Source organism: Furipterus horrens, unplaced genomic scaffold (genome assembly GCF_987537825.1).
Source record: "Furipterus horrens unplaced genomic scaffold, mFurHor1.1.pri manual_scaffold_7, whole genome shotgun sequence".
NCBI classification, from domain to species: domain Eukaryota; kingdom Metazoa; phylum Chordata; class Mammalia; order Chiroptera; family Furipteridae; genus Furipterus; species Furipterus horrens.
This window is the reverse complement of record NW_028327177.1, coordinates 135770203-135792876: the sequence shown is the minus strand read 5'-3', so window position 1 is coordinate 135792876 and position 22674 is coordinate 135770203. Positions and strand designations below refer to the sequence as shown.

The 22674-nt window shown below is 43.7% G+C and overlaps 1 protein-coding gene across 1 annotated transcript in view; it reads left to right on the top strand.

Moving 5' to 3' along the window:
- The window catches only part of ULK4 (unc-51 like kinase 4), a 311468-nt gene that overhangs the window by 200037 nt on the left and 88757 nt on the right, over nt 1–22674 (top strand). The window contains exon 34 of the mRNA XM_090284953.1: nt 3767–3865. Coding sequence (XP_090141079.1) covers nt 3767–3865 — 99 coding nt within the window. The remainder of the gene's footprint in view (nt 1–3766; nt 3866–22674) is intronic.

Below are 22674 nucleotides of genomic sequence, written 5' to 3'. Positions count from 1 at the left end.
TCTTAAATCCTCTGCTGTGACATCTGCCATGTATTGCTTTTGGCTTCACTCCCAACTGGGATCCCCAGGGTACCAGGTGTCCATCTGACTGAGTTAGGGGAAAAGGCTGGGAAAAGAGATGGAGGGAGCATCAAAGACACCTTCTCCGAAACATTGAGCTGGATGTACTTTCCAAACCATCAGCCACCTCTCCCACTTATAAACACGCTCCCCACTGGAGATTCTTCCGCATTCAAAAGTCTAATGGGAAGGTCTGTACTGTAGAGGAATCGAGGATCTGAGGGTTGCCGTAGCGCTTAGATTTATGAAGCACTTTTCTTTTTCGGGGAGGAAAGTGACATGATGCAGGAATGTGTCCCGGGGAAGCAGGGAGTGGAGGCAGGCAGGTGTCAGACTCTCCCTTAGGAGTTCCGTCCCCACCCCACCCTGCCTTGCGGTTCAGAATTGGTCCTGGCTTCAGGGAAACCCCCCGAGGGCTGTGCGTGAAAGACGTGGGAGCAGTGCCACGTGCTCACGACTCATGGGTGTGGTGGGGGGCACGTGGGCCTTGCAGGCCGGAATGTCTTGGATTCAAATCCCAGCCACCACCCCCCGCCCCTCCTCCTGTAAGACCCTGGGCAAATTACTTCACCTTTCTGAGTCTCACTTTCCTCCCCTGGAAGGTAGATGTGATCGTAACTGCTCTGCAGGTGTGTTGTGGGACTTCAGTGAGAGCACAGCAGATGTGTAAACACATGTAAATGTATACTTCCCTACACACACCTGACCTCGGGAGGTGAGCAATGAATAGCTGCTGTATCCTTAACAGCAGCAAGAAGGCAGGGGCTCGCCTCGCCTCCCTGTTTACAGAGGGTTCCCTGTGCCTGTGACTTCCTCATTTCTGCGTCTTGGTGCACGGGACTGGTTGCTGAATAAACTAACTCCCAGCAGGCTTATGAGCTCGGAACTTACGGCTTTATTTCGTACCTGGGATTTCATCAGGAACCACGAAAGGAAGGGCGGATGCTCTCAGGGAGCCACGGCTTGGTGGGGAAGACCGTCAGCAGGAGCGGAGTGAAGCAGATCCTCCTCTCATCACACCCGTGACAGTGTGACCGCTGACAGGGACAGCAGGCTGCAGAGTGAATATGGGGCGTTGGGAGGGCAACTATTCCACATTAAAAGGCAGGCCACCTGACTTCGCTCTCTGGGCCTTGTCTGTCATTTCTGAGGTGATGCGGGGCTGGCTGTGCACCTCCCCCGGGAGGAGGACCCTTCCGTGGCTGCTGATGTGCTGGGATCACCGCAGGACTGCAATGTGGCCTGCTTGGTCGCACACACACAAAGTCATCTGTGGTAGGGCTCTCGTCTCTATTTTTAGTATCTCTTGGAATTACCCAGTTGGCTCCTCTGTGGCTACCCCTCTTTGTTCTCTGTGGGCCTCCCTGTGTCTGGTTGTTGAAGTCAAGTGAGATTTGTCAGCCACGGCCCCCAGGCCTCACCACGTCTCTCCTTCCCTTTGAAGACTTCAGCGTTTTGTTGACATTGCAGTTTTCTGACTCCCCGCAGGGCGCCTTTCCAGCCTCATCCACCAGGCCTCCTCCTGCCCATCCCCCCGCCAAACAGTCGGCTTGGGTGTTTCCCAAAGGATCCTGAACTTCGTCACCCCCATGCCTTTCCTTGTGGGGTTTCCAGCCCCAGCAGCTCTGCTCCGTACCTTGTTCCTGTAGACCTCACCCCCACTTCCCAATGACGAAGTCCAGTGTCACCTTCTCCTTCCCTGCCCTTTAAACTCTCCTTCCACCTCTATAGCAATTCTCACGCTCTGCCTTTCGCCATCCTTTGGGAGCTTGTCATCCTTTTCCTTAAACCCTGAGGTCCTGCAGCAGGGGGAGTGAGCCATTCCTCTGTTGCTCGCGAGCGCGTGCATGATGGTGTTTGGGGAACACGGGGAGGGTTGAGCTGGTCTGGCCACACCATTGCAAGCGGTCTCCACTGCGTGCTCACACCCACTTGGACACCGGACAGCAGCTGCCTGAGGAATTGCCTGGCCTCTGTGTTTATTTGACCCCTTGTTGCGTCCCTGCCCCTGTGCCCTAGAGTCACGTAGCAATGCCAGACGTAATGGAGTTGTGTTCCCCCTGAGCTTTCTGCGCGCCGAGCAGCAGATGTCTCCCTTTATCTCATCGTGGGTCATGCTGTATTGCCATCTAGTATTACATATGGCTCCTAGGTTGACATTCTCGGGTTTTATATTTAAAACTGTTATATTTATATTTCCACGTAGAGTTCTCCGAGAGCCATATGTAGTACATCTAGCAGCTTCCTCCACATGGCCGCTAGGATGCCCCATAACCAGCCACCTGCGGCTGAGCATGTTCAAAGCTGAACTCGGGATTCACCTCCCCAGGCCGTTCTCCTACCAGCAGGCACCGCTGCCCGATCCTGCTGCGGCAGCTGCGACCCTGGGAGTCGTTCTTAATGTTTCCTTTTTCTTATTCCACCTCTAACCTGTCACAAAATAATGGAGATTTTGACCTTAAATATCTAACAAATCCAATCGCTCCTCTCAAACTCTGCTGCTCCCGCCCGGCTCAGTCTGTTAGCCCGCCGCCCTTGCTTAGACTGTAACAACTGGGCGGGTCAAGACCTTTGGCTCGTTCATGTGAAAGGCCGACGTTCTATCCCAAAGGGTGCTTCAGAAGGTGGGAGTGAGCAGCCCCGGTGCAGGAAGGTTCAGGCCTTCGGGACAGTGCTGCCTGTTGTTTTCTGGAACGAAATTCTAACATTGCTCCTCTGTGGTGCAGGGTGTTAAAAGGCGGGCGTCTGATTTTTCAGTCAAGTGCGTCCAAACCAAAGGAAGCAGGCAACTCAAATCTGTCCCTAGGCCTGAGGTGCAGAAGGAAATGTGGCGTTTATGAGAAGGGCCCTGGAGTCCAAGGTCGTGGTCCGAGGTAGGGCAGCCTGCAGTCTGTTCTGCAAAGGTCATTATGTACAAGTAGCTTGGTTTCTTCTGAGCGAAATTAAAGACACAGGGAGAACGTGAGTACATGTGTATCTTCTATAGCAAACACAATAAATAGTGTTTTTTTCCCAATATGAAATCATTCATCTCTATGTTAGAAACCTCTGGAATTAGACAGTTCTGTAAAACTCCTGGTAGATGGCGCAATTAATTTAAAGACACTCGCTCCTCATTTCTTATTTTTATTTCTAAGCAATGTAGACCTTTCCTGAAGACTGTTCGTGCCATAGTGCACTGGACAAATATTCTAGATGTTATTTGTGCATGTGTGTGCATGTAGAGAAGGAAATCACAACAGAGTGCATTTCCTAATGTGCAGAAAACGCCTCAGGGAAATGAGCATGTGTGATCTTGGGTCATGTAGCCTTGGTTCCTCCTTCAGCTTTGTCACCCATTGTATGTGGGACCTTACACGGACTACTTAAGTTCTCTGAACTTGAGATTTTCCTGAAAAACAGGGACAACAGCACCTCGTCTCAGGCTCATGGGAGAGAAAGTGCGTGTGTACCGCAGCATGTGAACATGACCATCGCTTCCCCGGTGACAGCCCTCGTCGTCGCTGTCCCTGTGGACCGCCCAGGTCTGCCTCTGCGGCCTGAGCTGGCGGCAGGGGCAGCATGACCACTTCATCATGTCATGTTGTAACAAAGCCTAACTGCTCTTCAGGTGGCCGAGGTCAAATACTCCTCAGCCGCCTTTGTCTGCGAGGCTGAGGGCAGCTGTCTCTCCAAGACCCACTTCCTTCCTCTTCTTCTGTTCCAGGCTCAGAAGTCGGGCTCAGGAGGCGACACGCAGGCCGCAGAAGACCTGTTGCTGCTCAGCAAACCTCTGACCGACCTCATCAGCCTGCTCATTCCGCTGGTAAGAGCTCACCTGTCTGTGTCTTTCAGAACGTGGCTGAGGCCGCAGTCATTTTATTTGAATTTCATGAGGTCTGGAGTCTTCGTGTTATTTTCATTCCTTTTCCCAAGCAGAGCCAGAAGAAAATTCAGAAGATTATTTGCCTTGGAATTGCTTAATTTCTACTTTATTTTGAAACCAGGTGGCGTAGATATTTAAGCAAGGCAGAATCTCAGATCCTTCCTCATAAACGTGAGGTTAAAAAAATTTCAAGAACTAAATTTCAGGAAGGAAAAATTCATTGTGGGGATCAATCCTCTTTCAAAACGGCACTTTAGGGTTGTGCTTGGCATGCAGAACTTTCCAGAAATGAAGACGTACTGGCACAGGCCTGGAGCCTATCCCCTCAGTCTCCACAGAAAGAGAATGAAATAGGCAGGATTAGATTAAAGCAGGTCAGACACCACAAACCCTTGAACATAGGGAAGGAACCCAACAGAAACTTGGAGTTTGGACCAACTTAAAGAGGACCCACCATACAGACACACAACTTGCACCCTGGACAGAGCAGTCAGAGGGTTGGTTGGTGACATTCCACAAAACCCTCGGAAAACCTCTCCAGATTCGGGGATCCAAGGACTAGACTGCAGGTAGCCCAAGACATCGGATCGCTTGCAGCCTTTACCCTTCACAGAGGCAGGCAGCTCCTTAGTTCTCTAAAGGCTGCTGGGATTTTCCTTTCTCTGCCCTTGGACTTGAAGGCAGGCAAATGCCATTTGGATGAGTAATCCAGCAGACTTCATTGTAGTCATCAAATAAAGATTTGGTCCCACTGAGAAGGAAAAAGGGGGAAGTCATTCAGTACTGAATTATAACAGATAATAACATATATGGAAAAGAGCCGTCACAAAAAGGTGGCAGTGGGCTGGCCATGAAGTGAGGGAACAACCCAAAGCCCCAGGGACCTGGACGTGCCCCTGAGACAGTGGAAGGATCTGTGGTGTAGAACTTTGCGTGAAGTTACAGGGAAAATAGCAACACAAACCAGCTGCTCCAGACCCGAGTCTGAGGGCTGAACCCCGACAGTGAGCTCCCCAACAGGGGCAGGAAGCAGGCGAGAGTCTCCAGTGGCTAGTGGGGAAGGACTCACAAACCACACGCTCTTCCATAAAAGACTCAGAACGGCCCCGTTCAATTAAAACGTGCGCATATGTATACAGATAGACAGATACAATATATTATATATAGGAAAATTATATTTATAGAAAATGAGATTTAAAAAATAGTTTAAGAAGGACAGATGAAGGCATTCTGGGTAAATTTCTGGGACACTATTTCACTTCTGTTTCTTATACACAAAGTTCTGGTGTTTGCCACATTCTGGGATTTGTTGTCTTGTAACAGGTGAATTTATTCCAATTGGATTGATTGTTAAACTTATCTTTGGTCTTGATTTTATTGTCTTATGTTATATTTTCTTTATAAATGTCTTCCTGTATTAAATACAAGGTTTAATGCGCACACACACACACACACACACACAACCTTTAATAGGCAATGAGAAGGATTTAACAACGGTAAGGAGTAAAATCCACAGGAACCTCTCTGTGCCAGCTGTCAGAGCATAGAACACTGTAACAGAAAGGGAAAATGCGTACAGGGAGAAGTAAACAAAACAACAACACAGTCGTATTGAGAGACTTGACACATCTTTCTCGTGGCTTGACGGACCGAGTGAGCAAGAATAATACTGTAGAGCAGGAGCTGACAGACGAGGGCCTGTGGATCAACACTGGCCGCTGCCTGTTTTTGTAAATAATGTTTTATTGAACACAGCCGCGCAGTTTGCTTCCACATTGCCTGTGGCTGCTTTTGCATCTCACTGGCAGAGTTGAGTTACAACAGTACCCTTATAGCCCACTAGCCTGATTATTTGCTGTCTGGCTCTTCATAGAAAAAGTTTGCTGACTGTCGTATAGAAAATATGAAAACCTCAATAAGATCGACCTAATAGAAATATATCCATCTCTGTACCCTGAAAATAGACACTGCACCTTTTTTTCAGTTTTCTGGAAACATTTTTTGAAAGTTAACCATGCTATGTTAAATGAATATCAGTAAATTGTACAAATTCTTTAACCATAGTACAGTTTAAACAGAAGGAAAATTACAGTCGGAGATGCACTGTTAGCAGAATATGAGTCCAATCAAAGAATAAGACGTGACTGTCGGTCTGTGTCCCTTCAGAAGACAGAAACCACACAGTGACTTAAAGGAGAATTTCAATATAAAGAATTACGAAGCTATGATAGGAAAGTGACTCTAAGATTTTAAAAGAACTCTACAGGATACCACAAAGCTGAGGAAGAGTACCCAAGGAAGGACAAAGCTGGCAGGGGGACCCCTCCCCCAAGGCTGCAGGCCAGCCCCATTGGAGAAGGCCTGACCTCAGCCTACAGGCCTGTGGACAGCTTTGCTGGGTGGCTCAGGCCAGAGCTGGGGAGCAGCCCTTGAGGGCACAGGTGGGTCCTAGCCAGCGGGCAGGAACACAGAGGGAAGCAGGGTGCCACTGTTGGGGACACCCGGTGTTTATGCAGAGGACCGTAAGGGACACACCTATGCAAGAGGCACGCAAACGAGAGCTGGGCCAGCGTATCTGTCAGGAAGGGTGACAAGACTGATCACAGGCCAGGTGCGGGTGAGAGTCGCTGAGGGGCCCCTAGTTAGGTCATGTCCCCGCCAAATGCCATCACATCCACAGTCTGACCGACTGTGCAGCTGCCAGAGACAGCAGGAGGGCCCCTTCCTCCTGCAGTGTGTTTTCTAAGTGTCCCCAGCTTTTGGGACTCTGTGCTCATATTATTAGTAACTTGATCACACTTAGGTTCTAATATATTGGCCTGATGTCTGCCTAACATGTGTGAGCTGGGTTGTGTACCTACACATTTATCACTAGTCATTAGGTTTAAAGATGGCCTGCCACAAGAACTTGGCGATATATCTTCTCCGGAAAAGATGAACACGTTAACAGCTGTGTATCAAGGGGGAAAAAAAAAATCATAGCATGGCTACTGAGGACCTAAACTGGAGCACACACGGGCCAAAGATCAATTTTACCGTGGTTGTTAAAAAATGTAAAAGGTTGCAGAGTGAGGGGCTGGAGTTTCACTCCCACAGGGAAAAACAAACCGACTTGGCGTTTTCCTCTGACTCAGATAATTTTGGAAGCATTTTGCCTGAAGGCAGGTGAATGAACTTGTTAGTTTTTGAGTTTCTTTCCGGAGATGAAAGGAAACGTACTTACCCTTAGGAGATGAAACCTGTCAACCCATAATTTATGACCTATATTTATACTACACACCATCGAAGAATCACGGCGAAATGTGGGTGGGAGACTGTGATACTTAGTCCATTCTGAGTGTGAACTGCTTTGAGAATCTGATGATTCCAGGCCCTCTTCCCAGAAAAAGGCCTAGAATCACTGACGTGCTGAGTTCTGCCCACAATTCACAATTTCAGGGGGATCTCTGAACCCTCAGTTGGGAACCATGGCGTACGATATGACTAATAAAAGATATAACAAGTTGACTGTGTCTTCTGAAGAAAAGATAGAGCAAGGTAATTGTTTGACCTAAATTTTTTTTTCCCTTCAGTGGAGAAAATGGGAAGGCAGGCTATACATCCTTGGTACGTTTTGTAACAGTTCCGCTAAGACATTATGCTGCAGCCTCCTGCTCCCTCAAATAAAATAGGTATTTTCAAATTTGTGAGATAGTGTTTTTTTTTTTTTATTTCTCTCTCATATCGATGGTTCTCTCCCTCTCTTTCTCCCTCCCCTTCCCTCTCTCTAAAAAAAGTTAAATAAATAAAATCTTTTAAAAAATAATCATTTGACCATACATCTATGAGGGATGATTTCTGGCATCTCTGTTTTATTGGTCTGTATGTCAGTCCTCGTGGTAGTACTATACGGGTTTAATTACTGTTGCATCATGGTCAGTTTTGAAATCAAGAAGCCTGAGTCCACATACTGTTTTCTTGACTTCTCTTCCAACCTCCTTTAGGTCCATTAGAGCATCTGTAAGATAGTTGCTTTAAAGTCCTAGTGCAGCAGATTGCCATTAGGTTTTTTCAGGGACAGTTTCTGTAGCTTTACTGTTTTCCTTTGAATGGGCCATGCTTACCTGTTTCTTCGTACATCTTGGTTTTTTTGTTGTTGTTGAAAAGTGGACATTTGAATCTCATGTGGTAACTTCGGAAATCAGATTCTCCCCCTTCCCCCGGGGTTTGCTATTTTCTTTTTTGTTTACTGTTTTTTTGTTTTGATTGTTGTATGTGTCTCCATGCCGAGGATCAGCCTGTGGTATCCTTTCTGAGCCTTCGCCTTTCCTGAGCTTGTGAGATTAATTTGTAATTTTCCCTGTTCATGCAGTTGCTTCCTATTAATATTCTAGTTTCTAATGCCTGGCTCTCAAAGAGGGAAAAACAGGAAAAATGAGGCGAGGCGATGCTATTCGTTTAAATCTAGAAATCGCTTCATTTGGAAGGGGCGAGGCTTGCAGGGATAGCAGCCACCTGCTCTTTTCCGCGCTTCTGTGATCAGAGTCAGCGAGTGGCCAGAGAATAGATTCCTGATGTCTGGATGGCAGAGTCCTTTTTGCCCAGCCTGGCTCCTGCCAGCTTTGTGAAAGCCGCCCCAGGAACGCAGGAACGTGTGCGTAGCTGCCTACTGTGGGCTTCGGGGTGGGGAATGAGTAGCTACTACTGCGCTGAGAGCTGAAATAGACCAAAATGAACGGCAAGTTGTAAGCCTTCAGTAGACTCCAGAGTTCCGAACAGTTACATCAGCCAGTTCCTGCCAGTGTCGTTGTCTCGGTGGGGAGACAGAGTTCCTGTCTTTCCTGCTCTGCCATCTGAGAATCCTCTAGGGCCTTTTGAATATTACTCCAAGAGTGGATGACGGTGTGTTAAGCAGAGGTGGCGTGGAGATAGGGCAGGGGTGGACCGGAGGGCCGTGCATCTCAGATGGAGGTCACTCTCCGTGGCATCCAAGGTCGGGGGAGGTCTGGGGCTCTGACAGCAAGGGTGGAGCTGGAACTCAGGGTGTGTCTGGGTGGTAAAAAGAGATGTACGTGGAAAAAAATATGTAAGCTTTTTCACTACATATAAATTTTATTGTAATTAAATTTAACCAAGGTCACTTTATTTTTTTAAGTCAAATAAATCTGGCATCGTCAATGGATGCTAAAATGACAATACTTCTTCACTGGCAAAAGACAAAATTGTAATTTTTATAGTGCACATAACTGATGTAACCCCCTACCCAGGTGATCCACATTAACACCACCAGTGATGAGATCCAGTTCCATCCTGTGCTATTGGTAAGACGCACTTCAAAGGGGAAAACATCACTTCTGTGGTCTTCCTGGCAAAAGTGCTTACCCTAACTTTAATCATGAGGAACCATCACACAGACTAAGGGGTTCTACCTCTAATGGGCCGGTATGCTTCAAGTGTGTGGATCATTAAAATCAAAGGAAAACTCAATGGACTGTCCCAAATTGGAGGTGACTAAGGAAGGGGGACCGCTGAATCCTACCTACATGGATCCTTGATTGGATTCTGGGTCAGAAAAGGACATTAGTGGAAAAACTTCCAGTGTTTGCGTACGGTCCATAGATTAGTTAATAATAATGTCTCAGCGTTGGTTTCTTGTTCTTAGCAACTATACAGTGGTTCTGTAAGATGTCACTGTTTAGGGAAGTGGGGCGAACATTTTTACTGCTTGTTGTCAGACTTATAATTCCAAAATTACTTCAAAACGAAAAGATAAAAATTAAAGACTTAACAAAAGGAAGAATCTGGCTCCCGGGTGCCACCCACCCCTTTTAGTATGAAAGTCTCAGTCCTCTTCCCTGGATTAATCCCCCCTCCTCCCCCAGAGTTCTTGAAGGTTATCTTTTTCCCCAAGGTGGCACTTGGAGTTCAGTGTCCACAGCAGCCAGGCAGACCATCCATCATAGTGGCAGGCATGAATAAGACATCCTGAGTGCCAACATCGAGCGTGTTGTAAATCTCATGTATACAAAACTGAATTACAGTACGAGCTGATTTATGTCACGCTCTACGTATGTTGATATAAAGTGTACAAAAGAAGTGATGGGGGAGTGATTTATACCAAGGGCTTAACCAGGTATTGCTTAACAATTTTTTATTTAAAAATAAATGGCTTCTTGTGCTGTCTCCTTCCATTCTTTTTTTTGTTTATTTGTTATTGTTACAATAAAACACGAGTTTCAGAATACGCAGTCATTATTTTTATCTTGAAAAAAAATAGACAAGTGAACAGTGGTCCTGACTCTTAACTTCCCCCAAGTTGAGGACCTCTGTCACTCAGGAGCGTTCCGATGCTGGCCTCAGAGGCATCTGCCCCCCTGCATCAGTGGGGGCCAAGGGGTCTCCTTGCTCTGCCCAGAGTGCAGTGTGTGAGGCACGAAAGCAAAGCTCACTGCCTGCTCTTTTCCTTCTGAAGATGCCTGACGTTCTCACCGTCGATGGAGAGAAGTGTCTGGAACGTAATTTTAGTCTCGTACACCTTACTTTTTGTGAACAGTGAATTTTTCCCCCCCTAAATTTGGGGTTTGCAATCCCAGAGTCAAACAAGATAGGTAGCTCCAAGCTCCTTGGATGACTCAGAAGCACACCGCCTCCCCGCCCCCCATTCTCTGCCAGTGGCCGGCACCGTGGGAAAACTGCATCAGCATGCACCAGCTTTGTGACACCAAGTTTCTCACAGGAGCTGCTGTCACCAGAATTGACTCGTTAATCCGCCAGGAAAGGTCAACATACTGTTCTGTTGAGTGGGAACTAAGAACAATTCGGTTGGACTTCCAGTGGCAATAAATTGACCCTGTCATGCTATCATAAACTACTTTTTGATCTTCCAAAATAAGCAGGAAGATATGACTCAACAGAACATAAAGCTTGACGTTGAACTTCAACTTCTACTTTTAGACTCAGTCAGCTCCATGTCTTGGTACCTGTGCTACATTCATGAAATAAGAATAGCAGTTTCTTTAGAAAAAAAGCAGAGGCGGGGCTTTGGGATCTGTATTACTTGTGACAATTGCCATTCGTAATTAACTCTTGATGCCATTCCTGAGGGAGCTGGATGGTGTCCCTCTGCTGCAGGGGACACATCACCCGCAGCAGCCCCTGAACCTGATCTCTAATTATGGTCAAAGAGCGTGGTTGCCTGGTCCCCTCTCCCAGGAAGGCCATCTGGGGCAGGTGGCCCCTAACATGTCCTTTATACAGTGACCCAGTGCAGCTGATTGGCGCAGAGTCACCAGGACTTTAAAATGACTTTTTCCTGCCTACAAGCCAATGGTTGGACTTGAAGGTCTGTGCTGGCCCCTCCAATAGCTATCATTTTAAAATTCACTCAAGAGCGCTGACCAGTGCTGCTCAGTTGGTTCGGCATCATCCTGCAAAGCGAAGGGTTGCCAGTTCAATTCCTGGTCAGGGCACATGCCGAGTTGTGGGTTCAGTCCCCCTCTCCTCCAACCCTAAAAATGAGTATATAAAAACTCTTAAAAATGTGCTCAAGAGATCATGAAAAACTAGTTTGAAATGGTACAGTGTTTTTTAAAAGTGTCAACTAAAAATATTCTTAAGGAATATTGGTTGCATGCAGTTCTATTTTCCTGCTTTTAAATAATCTTAGCCACTTAGGCCAAAAAGTAACTGTACTTGTTTTAAGTGCAAAGCTACAATTTAGTCTCACATAGAATTTTATTTAGCAATTTCTGACTTATTTGGCGAAGGATGGGGTCTGCCGACAAGATCTGGTGAAACGGATTAAGAAACAGCAACCTTGGTTGATTTGACCTCGTCAGCGTACTTGTGAGACAGTGGCGAGTGGAAGAGGAAGGGAGGGAGGGAGGGAGAGAGAGAGAGAGAGAGAGAGAGAGAGAGAGAGAGAGAGAGAGAGAGAGAGAGAGAGCATCTCCTCACAGGTATTTTTATTTTCACTTTGATTGGTTCCCTGGGGTCATTAGCAGTTAGGTTCCCATAGTTCCTGTCTGCCTGTGGGACTGCGCCGTCTTCAGGAACCGCAGCCTGACACAGCTCAGGACTTGGCATGTGGGGTCTTGTCCTGGGATCCTTCTACTCTCGGGGACCTGCCTATTGGGCCGTACGCTTTCAAGTGCAGCAGAGAGAAACCATTCATTTTACTGAGAAGGAAACTTAAGTATAAATTGTTTGGTTAAGCCGTTTCTATCTTTCTTTTTGTCAGTGTGCATTGGGGGGTAAAATTTTAAACATATAACTTTTTTTATAATTAGGGTTTAGCTCATAATTAAAGACACACTTCAGGCAAAAATAGAAAACTCACAGTTCATGTAAATGACACCTCAGAGCTGTTTGGAATGTGGAGACCAAGATAATTACAGAATCCGTCATGCAGAAACACTGCAAATACAGAAAATTCAATGTTTAACCCAGTGATCATTTTCTCTTAATTTATCACTGGAGAAAAATAAATTGAATATTTAAGAACTAAAATCCATTTTCCCGTAGATTATTGTTTAAAAATCAATTCAAACTAAAACACTTGGACCATTAACCCTGGACAATATAAAATGCTGACAATAAAACAATAATAAAGTAATTTATTTTCGAACTTGGGCTTCCCATACATAATATCAAAAGGCAAAAAGGAAAAAAAAAATATTAGTTGGCCATCCTGATTTATAGGCAGAATAGCTTCCTCTTGAGTTTTTAATGTTTCTGCATGATTTATAGTACATTACATTTTTCTCCAGATATTTTGGGTGTTTGCCAAAGAGATTCTACATGCTAGTGTCTTTTTTTAAATAAAAAAAAAAGATAAAGACACATTAAAAGTAATTCAAACTCTTCTGAAGGGTTAAAAAAATAAAAAGTAAACCTCCTCCTTCATGTCTAGAATCACAGGAAAAGAGCTTTTATAATTTATACACATGTATGCGTCTATGCATATATGTGTGTATAAATGAATATGTATATATGCCCCTTTTTAATACAGTATGATCACAATATATATAAATCTCCAACTTGACTTCTCCACCTTTCTCAGTGTATTTAATCAAAATTTTCATATCAGCACATATTTTTGTTGAGTACCTATATGAATATACCGTAATCAAGTTAGTTCGTTCCCCTCTTAGTGGACATTTAATGTGCGCAGGGGGCAGTTTTTCTGACAAATAGAGCTACACTAAAAGTCCTTGTTAGGTATAGCTATGAGTATTTCTGCTTCTATAATTCCAGAATGAATTCCTAGAAATAAGAGCTGTTAGGGGCGATGCTTAATCTTGCGTGTCAGCTTGGCTGGACCAAGGGATGGCCAGGTAGCTGGTAAAGCATCACTTCTGGGTGTGCCTGTGAGGATGTTTCTGGAAGAGCTCAGCCTTTCAATCAGGCTAAGTCCAGAAAATCTCTCCTGGCCAATGTGGGTGAGCATCACGCAATCCGCCGAGGGCCTAAATGGAACAGAAAGGCTGCGGAAGGGCGAACTGGCTCTGTGCTTGAGTTGGGCCGTCTGCTCCGGCCCCGGGGAGCCCCCGGTTCTCGGGTCTTTAAGCTCAGACTAGGACTTAGACTGTGCGCTCCCCCGGATCGGGGTTTGGACTGCAGGTGTACCACCAGCTTTCCAGGGCCTCCAGCTTGGGAATGGCACCTTGGGGAACCTCTCAGCCTCCATAATCAGGTGAGCCCACCCTTCTTAACATCTCTTTCTACATCTCCTGGAGAATCCTGTCTAGTAGGCTAAATAAAAAGGTTGTAAATTTTTAATTTCCCTGTATATTGCCAACTTGCCCTTCGCAAAAGGTAGAGTACCAGTTGTCCTCCTCACTGAGCGAGAAGGCTCTTTCCCTAGAGCATTGGTAACAGTTTTACGACATTGAAAGATTTTTGCCATTCTGGTACACGAAATCTTGTGTGTCTTTGATGTTTTATACTTATTGTGAGTGAAGTTTAGCATCTTTTGCAGACTAATTAGCCATTTGTGTCTTTTTTCTATCATTGCTTTAGTGTAATCTATTTTTTCTACTTAGTTTATCTTTTCTATTGATTCTTAAGAGCTCTTTTTATATGAAGTGTGTCATTTTGTTATAAGAAAGACTTAAAGTTCACTTTCCATTTGTATTTTTTTATTGGTGCTTTAGCTGTAAAGATAATTTTCATTTAGTAGTCAAGTTTAATGTTTGCCTTCAAAACTTTTGAGTTTTATGTCATGTTTTAAAAGGTCTTCGCATTCCAGGGTTATAAATATATTTACCCATCTCTTCTTTTTCTTCTACTACTTTTCTGGTTTGTGTGTTTTTGTTTTAAGATTTAGATGTTTGATTTATCAGAGTCATTTTGTTGTAAGCACTAAGGTTGACATCTGTGTTGGGATATTTGTAAAAGATTTCACACATCAGGTACTGTTAAGATATATTTCATTGGCGGTGTTTACCTTTTGCCATGTGATTATTAGGTAAGTGGGAGCAGCACCTGCGTATCTTGTGAAAATACCATTTCTTTGAACACCGTGGGTTATGTATATTCCTGGCACCAGAATCTTCCAATGATTGGGTGTAGTCTGTGTCCTAGGAGATAAAAGCAGAGAACACCCTATGAAAATCCCATCTCTTTGACGTAATCTGATGTCTTCCTAAGGAAACTAAACAGAAGGGGACAAAACGACAGCGATTTGTTTCATTCCACGGAAATGGAAGTGAGAAGTGGCCGCAAAGTAGGAGAGCCCTTCCGGCCTCTTTCCTGAGATGAACACAGAATGTCACCCTCCCGAGAAAGCAGCAGTTTTAGGGCTGTTTTTCCCTATGCGAGGCATCTTTTCCCAATGGGTTCATCAGAGAGAAACAGTCAGACGTAAGACATGTTTCGGGGGGGGGGGCGGTGAGAACCCCACTGATAGCTGAGGTGTAGATAGGTAACAGGTGACTTGCCACGCCTATATATGCATTCGTTTCTCCCTCCTTCAAGGTCACACTGATTGTATTTTATTTTGTCGGTGCTGCTCTTTAATATCCAGCCTCACAAAATCTATGCCAGATTGTTTGTTTTTATTTTTTTGTTTTTACTTTATTAAAAATTTAATCTTCATTGTACTTTTTCCCATTACCATTTAGTCCCGTTACACCCCTCTCTCCCCGGCCGTCACCACACTGTTGCCCATGTGCATGAGTCCTTTCTTCTTTCTGCTCAATCCCTGCACCCCTAACCTCCCCCCACCCCCACTGGCTGTCATCTGCTCTCCATCTCTGAGTCTGTCCCCATTTTCCTTGGTAGTTCAGTGTGTTCACTAGATTCTACTTAGGAGTGAGCTCCTGTGCTCTTTGGCTTTCTCCGAGTGGCTGGTTTCACCCAGCATAACGTTCTCCTGGTCCATCCCTGGTGTCGCAAAGGGTAAAATTTTCTTCTTTTTTTACTGCTGAGGGGTATTCCATGCCAGACTGTTAAACTGTGGAGTGGCTGTTGAAGCCGGCCGTAGCTCTTCACATCCTTCCCAGCCGTGGTCCTTGGTTTAGAGCGAGTCTCACACTTGACTCGGGTCAGCCGGGGCCATAGCCCAGCCTCACGGAGCTGAGCGCATCCAGGTTAACGTCAACAAAGAGAGAAACTCGTACATTTCAAAAAGTGAAAACAAAATTGTGTTATCTAAGTATCGATATGACATCTCACGTGAGGCCGTTTGGCAAGACACAGTGGTGTTTCCATGATTCAACGGGGTCATGTCTGAACCCCCGTTCACCTAACGGTGGTCGAGGTGGCTTACATTGGTTACCAGGTGAATGACTATGGGCAAGTTAGCAAGTCTCCATTTCTACGACCAAAAAAAAGAGAACACCTCACAGGGCTGTAGGGGAAACTAAGGGAGCAAAGCAAGAAGAACTCTTAGCACTTGGCACTTTGTAAATCTGCGGCCCCTCCCCCAACGTGTTTGCTTCTATCTCTTTGCTGTGTCCTTACTGATGGTGGTGTTGTCTGTGTGTATTACCCAGCAGTACAGCAGTGTGCGGGGAAAACCCATTATTGGCAATAGTTTCGAAATACAATTCCTAGCTGTCATCAGAAGCGGAGTATATTTAAGATGAACAGTAGACTCCCCGAGTTTGCTTTGTTTTATTTTTCCCACCCCCCCCCAAAAAAACTCCTTTATTTTCATGTAAAATCAGAAAGCATGCCTGCGCATCTTTTTGAAGCAGAAAAATAATGTGGATACTTAATAGTGTGGATACTTACCCATAACTGGGATACAGTGAAGTTAGCAGTTTTGATAATGATGTTTGGTTTTTTTGTTTCGTGTAATGCCTGCAAAATTATCCTGCCTACGGCTCCCGGAGGCCCTTCCCATACAGTATGTTCTATAATCATATTACTGATCTAATAAACATCTATCTCATTGTAATAAACTCGCTTTGTGAACAGCCTCATTAATGTGCTGAAATAACGTACCCGGGGGTATTTCCAACAGTTTCATCGCAGCTCTGAAATTAGTTGCCCTCGCTGCTCCCCTGGGGCGAAAACGACTCTTTCCGCTCCCAGGGCCGGCTCTTCGGCAGTGGCGGTGGCGTCTGGCAGAGGGTGCTCAGGCCGAGCTCTCGGGGAAGGGGGCTGGGGCCCCAACGCCCTACAGAGTAAAACGGGAGACAAACAGTCTCATTTTAACTTTAATTCTGGATCAGTATCTCTGAATAAATGGACCATTAGTTTATAAAGCTAAGACAACCTTACGGAATTTATGATAAAGGTCTAGATAATAAAGCCATAACTATGTTTAATCAGTTCTAGGCAGAATTTCCTCCCGCTAGTTGTAAAAATTGCCCAGTATGATAAGTTTTCCGGGTTATAAAATAGTTTTAATTTTTTAATAGTCTTGCAATTTTATTTTAAATATCCATTCTTTTAACGGGAATAACCATTTTTAGGAATAAATGTATTATCTCTTGTGTTTTTTTCCTTTGGGGTACATCTTCTACCTCATACCTATATTATTTAGATATGAGCTCTTCAGAAAGGGATTATTTTAGTATGGAGAGAACTTCATGTATTTTTTTCAATATCCCAGATTCAGTAAAGAGCAATACATTTTTTGAATCTTATAATCAAAGGGAAACATTTTCAAGTTTCTTTGTTCATTACTTGTTGTAAGAAATCGTGACAGTTCGTTATTGCAGTTTAATAAAGGCAGCCTTAGCCCGTCACCCTTCTGCAGCCGTTGTCATTGGTTATAGCAGATCTTGCCTTTGACCTGTGTCAGCACATGTGGGTCACTACAGAGGTTGCCTGGGAATTTCCCCTTTAAAAAATTTTAGGGGCAGGGAGGCAGATTTATTTCATATATTTGAAATACAGAAAGTGCCATAAGCAGGTGACAAGAATTCAAACAATTTACAAGTAATTAAAGTGAAACTAAAGTCTCCCCCCCCCCACTCCGCCCCTCACTATGGCCCTGCCCCCAGTGCAGCCGCCGCTATGTGCCCTTGCGTTCTGTTCGCTTTGCTTATAAATCACAGGCACTTGTATCATGGGTTTTCTTTTTAGTGTTCTTGCTCTCATTGCTAAAAATAGAAGCATAGTACAGGTGTTGGGTAACTTCCTTTTTACTTGTCTCAACATTATGGACGTCTTTCCAAGTCAATACTTATACATTGATTTTTTTAAAAATAGCTGTATAGTATTTTTATTTTATTTTTAAATTTTATTTATTGTTTTTCTATTACAGTTGTCCCACTTTTTACCCCACTGCTCCCCCAACTCCCACCCACCCCCTTTCCCACATTCAGTCCCCTCCCCGTTGTCCATGGGTCATTTATACTAGTTCTTTGCGTAGTATTTTATAGTATCAATGTAGTTTTATTTATTCAATCCAAATGTTTTCCTGATGGGTGGCCATTTAGGTTGTTCCCACTTATTGTATAACCATGATATAGTAGACATCTTTGATTTTAGCTACTTCTGCATTTCCTTTGGTTAGATAAGTACCCATAGAAAAATGGATAGATTAAAAGGTGCTTCTAAATATTAATAAATATTAATTACCATATAACTTCTGAAAAGATTTTATCAGTTTATATTCAAATTAAGGTATATAAATGTACTCGTTTTTCTACATCTTCACCAGCACTACATCTTTTGACTCTGATTTTTTTTTTTTTTAATCCTGTGGCTATAGATTAGGAAAGAGAAAAGAAAATGCAACCACTCAAATGTGAAATATGTATTATATAATATTGCCCTTTGGAAATACCGAGGAGATGCTTTTACAGACAATTATAAATTACCAAAATTGGTATCAAAATAGATAAAAATGTCAGACTTCAGAAGTTAAAATTTTATCATCAGGGATGGAAGTCTCTCAACCTCTTTATTTAAATAAGAATACAGAAAGTGTATTTTGTTCTCACCACAAGTAGGAGGAAGAGGGACACACTGATCCAACAGAGAAATCTTAATAAGTATGTCTACCATGTAGACATTCAAAGATGTCAGTATAAGTAGCATCACCAAGGCAAACATTGTTAGGTAAGATAACCAATTAGAATTATTTATGTTTTGAAAGTTAAACAATGAGTACACAGGCCACGGTCACCCCTCTGCCTTCTGGATGTCTTACGAGACTGCTTTATTAGAGATGACATTTGCAAGGACGATCTCATGATACAAAATAGAACGTGCTTTTCTGCAGCTGCGGGGAAGAGGGACCATTTTTCTCTTCTCTATTCCACTTAGATTTCTTTCACAAGCAGTTAGAAGGGCTGCCAGTTTGAAGGGTAAATACAAGAATTCCATTAGTTGCTACCAAAAGGGAAAAAGAAGCCATGGAGTAGGAAAAAAGATAACAGACAACTGGATTGTCATAGTGTGACATTTTGCATCTGTAAGATCTATCATTAAAATAGTGCAGGCCTAAGTGGTTTTGCACATGGAATCTAAAGTTTCAAAGATTTGACAATTCCTGTGCTACTTAAATAATTCAGTTCTAGTAAGTCTAATGCTACAACCTACTTTAAAATAATAAACAATTGGAAGATCCCTTTTACTTATTAAAATAGGTAAGAAATTTAAAAAAAAAGAGTAAATCAAATCTAGTAATATATTAAAAGACCAATATAACCAAACAGGGTTTGATCCAGGAATTCAAGAATAGTTCAAGCATTGAAAGAGTATAATCTAATAATTTGAAGAAATTAAAAGAGAATAACAGGATGGTCATAATAATCAATGCTAAAAAGTCCAACTGGCCATTCTTAATTTTTAAAAACTTTATTTCAGATAGTGTGAATCTTCTAAACATATTGAAAATTATTTCCTAGGAATTAATAGTCAACATAAACACTAAAGCATTTTCATTAAAACTGAGAAAAGAGGAATCCCTTCTGCCACCACTAATAGTCAACAGTGATGGGGATGGTGTGTTATAAATAGTGCTGCAAGATTAGAAAAACAAATATTAAGTCTAAAAATGATCATTGCAGTTGAGGAAATTTTCATACCTAGAAAAAAAAAGTGAAAATAAAAAACTTGTTGAAACTAAAAAGCAAATTTCAGTAAGTTCATGGCATGTAATACACAGAAACCAGTAGCTTTTTTTTTTTTTTTTTAAATACTGGCGTTAATCTGATAGAAATGAGTAGAAATCCTTCCGTAGAAATGACTAAGACCACCCCACAGAAAAGACCAACAATCAATGGGACAGGAAAATGCAAGTCACGATAACTGGAGAACATTCTGAAAGAAGTATGACGGAAGTGAATGGAGAGACGTGTGAGGGGCGTGTCGGTGGTAAGACTTAAAAATACACATTTTTCTTTTTTTAACAATTTCATCTTTATTGGCTGTTTTCCCATTCCCATTTAGCCCCTTACACCCCGCTCGCCCCAGCCATCGCCACGCTGTTGTCCGTGTTATCGCAATTCCGTTCATGCTTTTTTGGTCCATTAAGATGAGCCTACAGAGTAAGTGTGAGATTTACCAGGAGAATATCGAGCGGGAAGGGCCTCTTTTCACTCTTCTTCATCACACCCACTCCTGTCTCCCAGAACACGCTTAAAGGAAAAGTAAGGAACTCAAACAGGAATAAACTTACAACAGCGAAGAGGAAGGGAAATTAGGAGTCAGTTAATACATTACAAGTTCACCCTGTTTCTGGAGGGCGGAAGGAAGCCTGTGGAAGGACCTCACGGGGCAGAGGAAGCCTGGCCCCGAATGCCCCGTGAGGGTGCCGGTGTGGCCGTGGGAGGGCCTCCCCCTCTGAAGCCCCCCAGCAGCTCTGGCCTCGGGTGGGGGGAGGGGATGAAAGGAGGGGAACTCGCAGAAATCAGTATATAGAACAGCTCTGCTGCCAGACCTTCTTATGCTCCTCTCCAGTCTCCACATTCAGGAGACTGAGCAGCCTGGCAGGTACCCCCAAAATGATCCCAGGACTTTTCTCTGAAGAAGCTGAAGCTGAGTAAAAAGAAGCATCCCTGAGTTTTCTGAGGAGCGGCTGTGGAGGAAGTGATGATGAGGCTGCCCTAAAGGGAAGCTTTCCAAAATCCACACCCTCCCCGACATAGGGCTGGGCGGTCACCCTCTCCATGGGTGGTCTCCCTCAGCCCCTGGCTCTCAGTGATGTCCCGACTTGGAGGATTTCCAGATGTATGTCTTGAGCCATGACGTGTCCCCGGAACTCCATGCTCATGGACGTGCTAGCTACAATGTCACCGCAAGAATATCTAAGCCGGGGTGGTTCAAGCAGTGACTTAAGGTTCTGAAGACCCTGTGCCACCTTGCTGTCCTCTGACCTCACTGTCCAGCCTCTTCTCCTCGCGCGTTCCCTTCGGTCATTCTGCCTCATTGCTCAGACGGGGTCTTGTGGGTCACAGGGAAGCATGTGGACTGTCTTCTAAAGGCAGCGAGAAGCCATTGGCGGAGTTGAGCAGGAGAGTGACGTGATCTGACTCAAGGTTTTAAAATAATCGCGGTGGCTCCTGTGTGGAAGGTCGGTGGTAAGGGGCACAAGTGGAAGCAGGGTAGAACTTCTGGCTGTTTCTTGGGGGCCTGTCTCCAGCATCCTTCTCTCATCCGGTGGCAACAGGTTCCACCTGAATGTCCAAGGTGGAAAAATAGAAAAAGTAGGAAGTGACATACAGGCAGGCCAAAGCTTTCCCACAAAATGCAGCATCGTAGCAGTCAGTGTTGACATATATTTACCCACTGGCTCCTGCAGCGTTGCTGCTTCAGTAGACCTGTTTAAACCTCCTTCTGTATTGATTGGTTATGACTTTTTAAGTGAGCTGTGTTTTCCTATTCCTTAGCTATTGATCAGGAAAAATGTGAGGTGCAGGAAGCCCAGAAGTCAAGGCTGATTTGACCTACCAGTGACTTTCAACTTGTTTTTCAGATAATTTTTCTTAAGTCTTAGCCCTCTGGTCTGTGATTTATCGACTTAACTACTAAATGAATAATGGTGGCAGGTTTTCTTCCCTCCAAATGTCTACATTTAGTCATGTAATCTGCCTGGGGGTCAGTGAAACTACAGAGCATCTTCTCAAGGAAAAGGGGGCAGTGTCAAGGCTGTGGGCAGTGGTTTCCTTGGGTGATATCATCTGGAATTGCTGCCATTCATCAGCTTAATGAGAGTTTCTGCTGCCTCTTCAGCTGATTTGGGCAAGACTGATTGATGTATTCAAATGAAGAGGGATCAGGATTGATGGCCTGATGTGAATTCTTGTTAAAGATGTCCTAACAATACAGAGGGGTCTTCTCAAGATGCTTTTAGATAGCATAAAAAGGGTAAAAGGTATTGTATTATGAAGTATTTTTTCCCCTGATTAATATAATATATTCTCTGACACTAAATGTTCCCAAATAATTTTTGAAAAACACCACACCAGGCCATATTTTAAAAGTGGAATATAAAAGAGAAAGATTTTGAAATGCATTGTATTGTGCAGATTGAATAAAGGGAAGTAAACACAGTACATATGTGATTTTAAAGTGTTTTAAGACAGTTTTTAAAATTCAAGTGTAAGTGTAGTTTGAAATATTTCCAAATTGTGTGTGTGTGTGTGTGTGTGTGTGTGTATAGTGTATTTATTATCTTATCTCTCCCACAAAACATTGGATTTGGCTGATAAGAATGTTTACAATACAGTTAGGGTTGACAGACAAATTATAAGGTGTCAAATGGACATACTTATACTAAAAAAGATTCATTATTTCTCTGAAATTCAAACTTAATTGGGTGTTTTTTTTTTTCAAGTCTGGCAATCCTATATAAAGTTGAAAACATGAATAAATCAATGAAGATAAGCTAGGGGGACGTTTCAGTACAAGTAGGAAGTCTAATTGCGAAAGTTAGGTCATGGTTTTGGCCTTGAGAGCCCTGGTTGCTGCACAAAAGCAGAAATAGAATCACTTACAAGATGTACATCACCCAGAAGGTGGGGCATGTGGAGGGGAGACACTTACTTGGGGCAGAAAACGTTTTCTCGTTTTGGGGTCTGACAGAGCCATTTTCATTGTCTGCATTAAAGGAACCCTTTGTGATGGGGGTGGGGGTGGTGATCTGTTCTTCCGCTGAGCATTTTAAGAGCTAGACAGTCTTTCAAAGAGGAGTTTTTAAAACTTAGATGTTCATTTCCCTTTTTTACATCGTACTTTTGCAGTTGTCGCTAAGAAGTCTTTCCCTCACCCAAGGTCTAAAACATTTTGCCTATGTTTTCTCTGAGAAGGCCTGGATTTTATATTTAGTTCTATTAATCTTTTTTTTTTTTTTTTTTTTTTTTTAA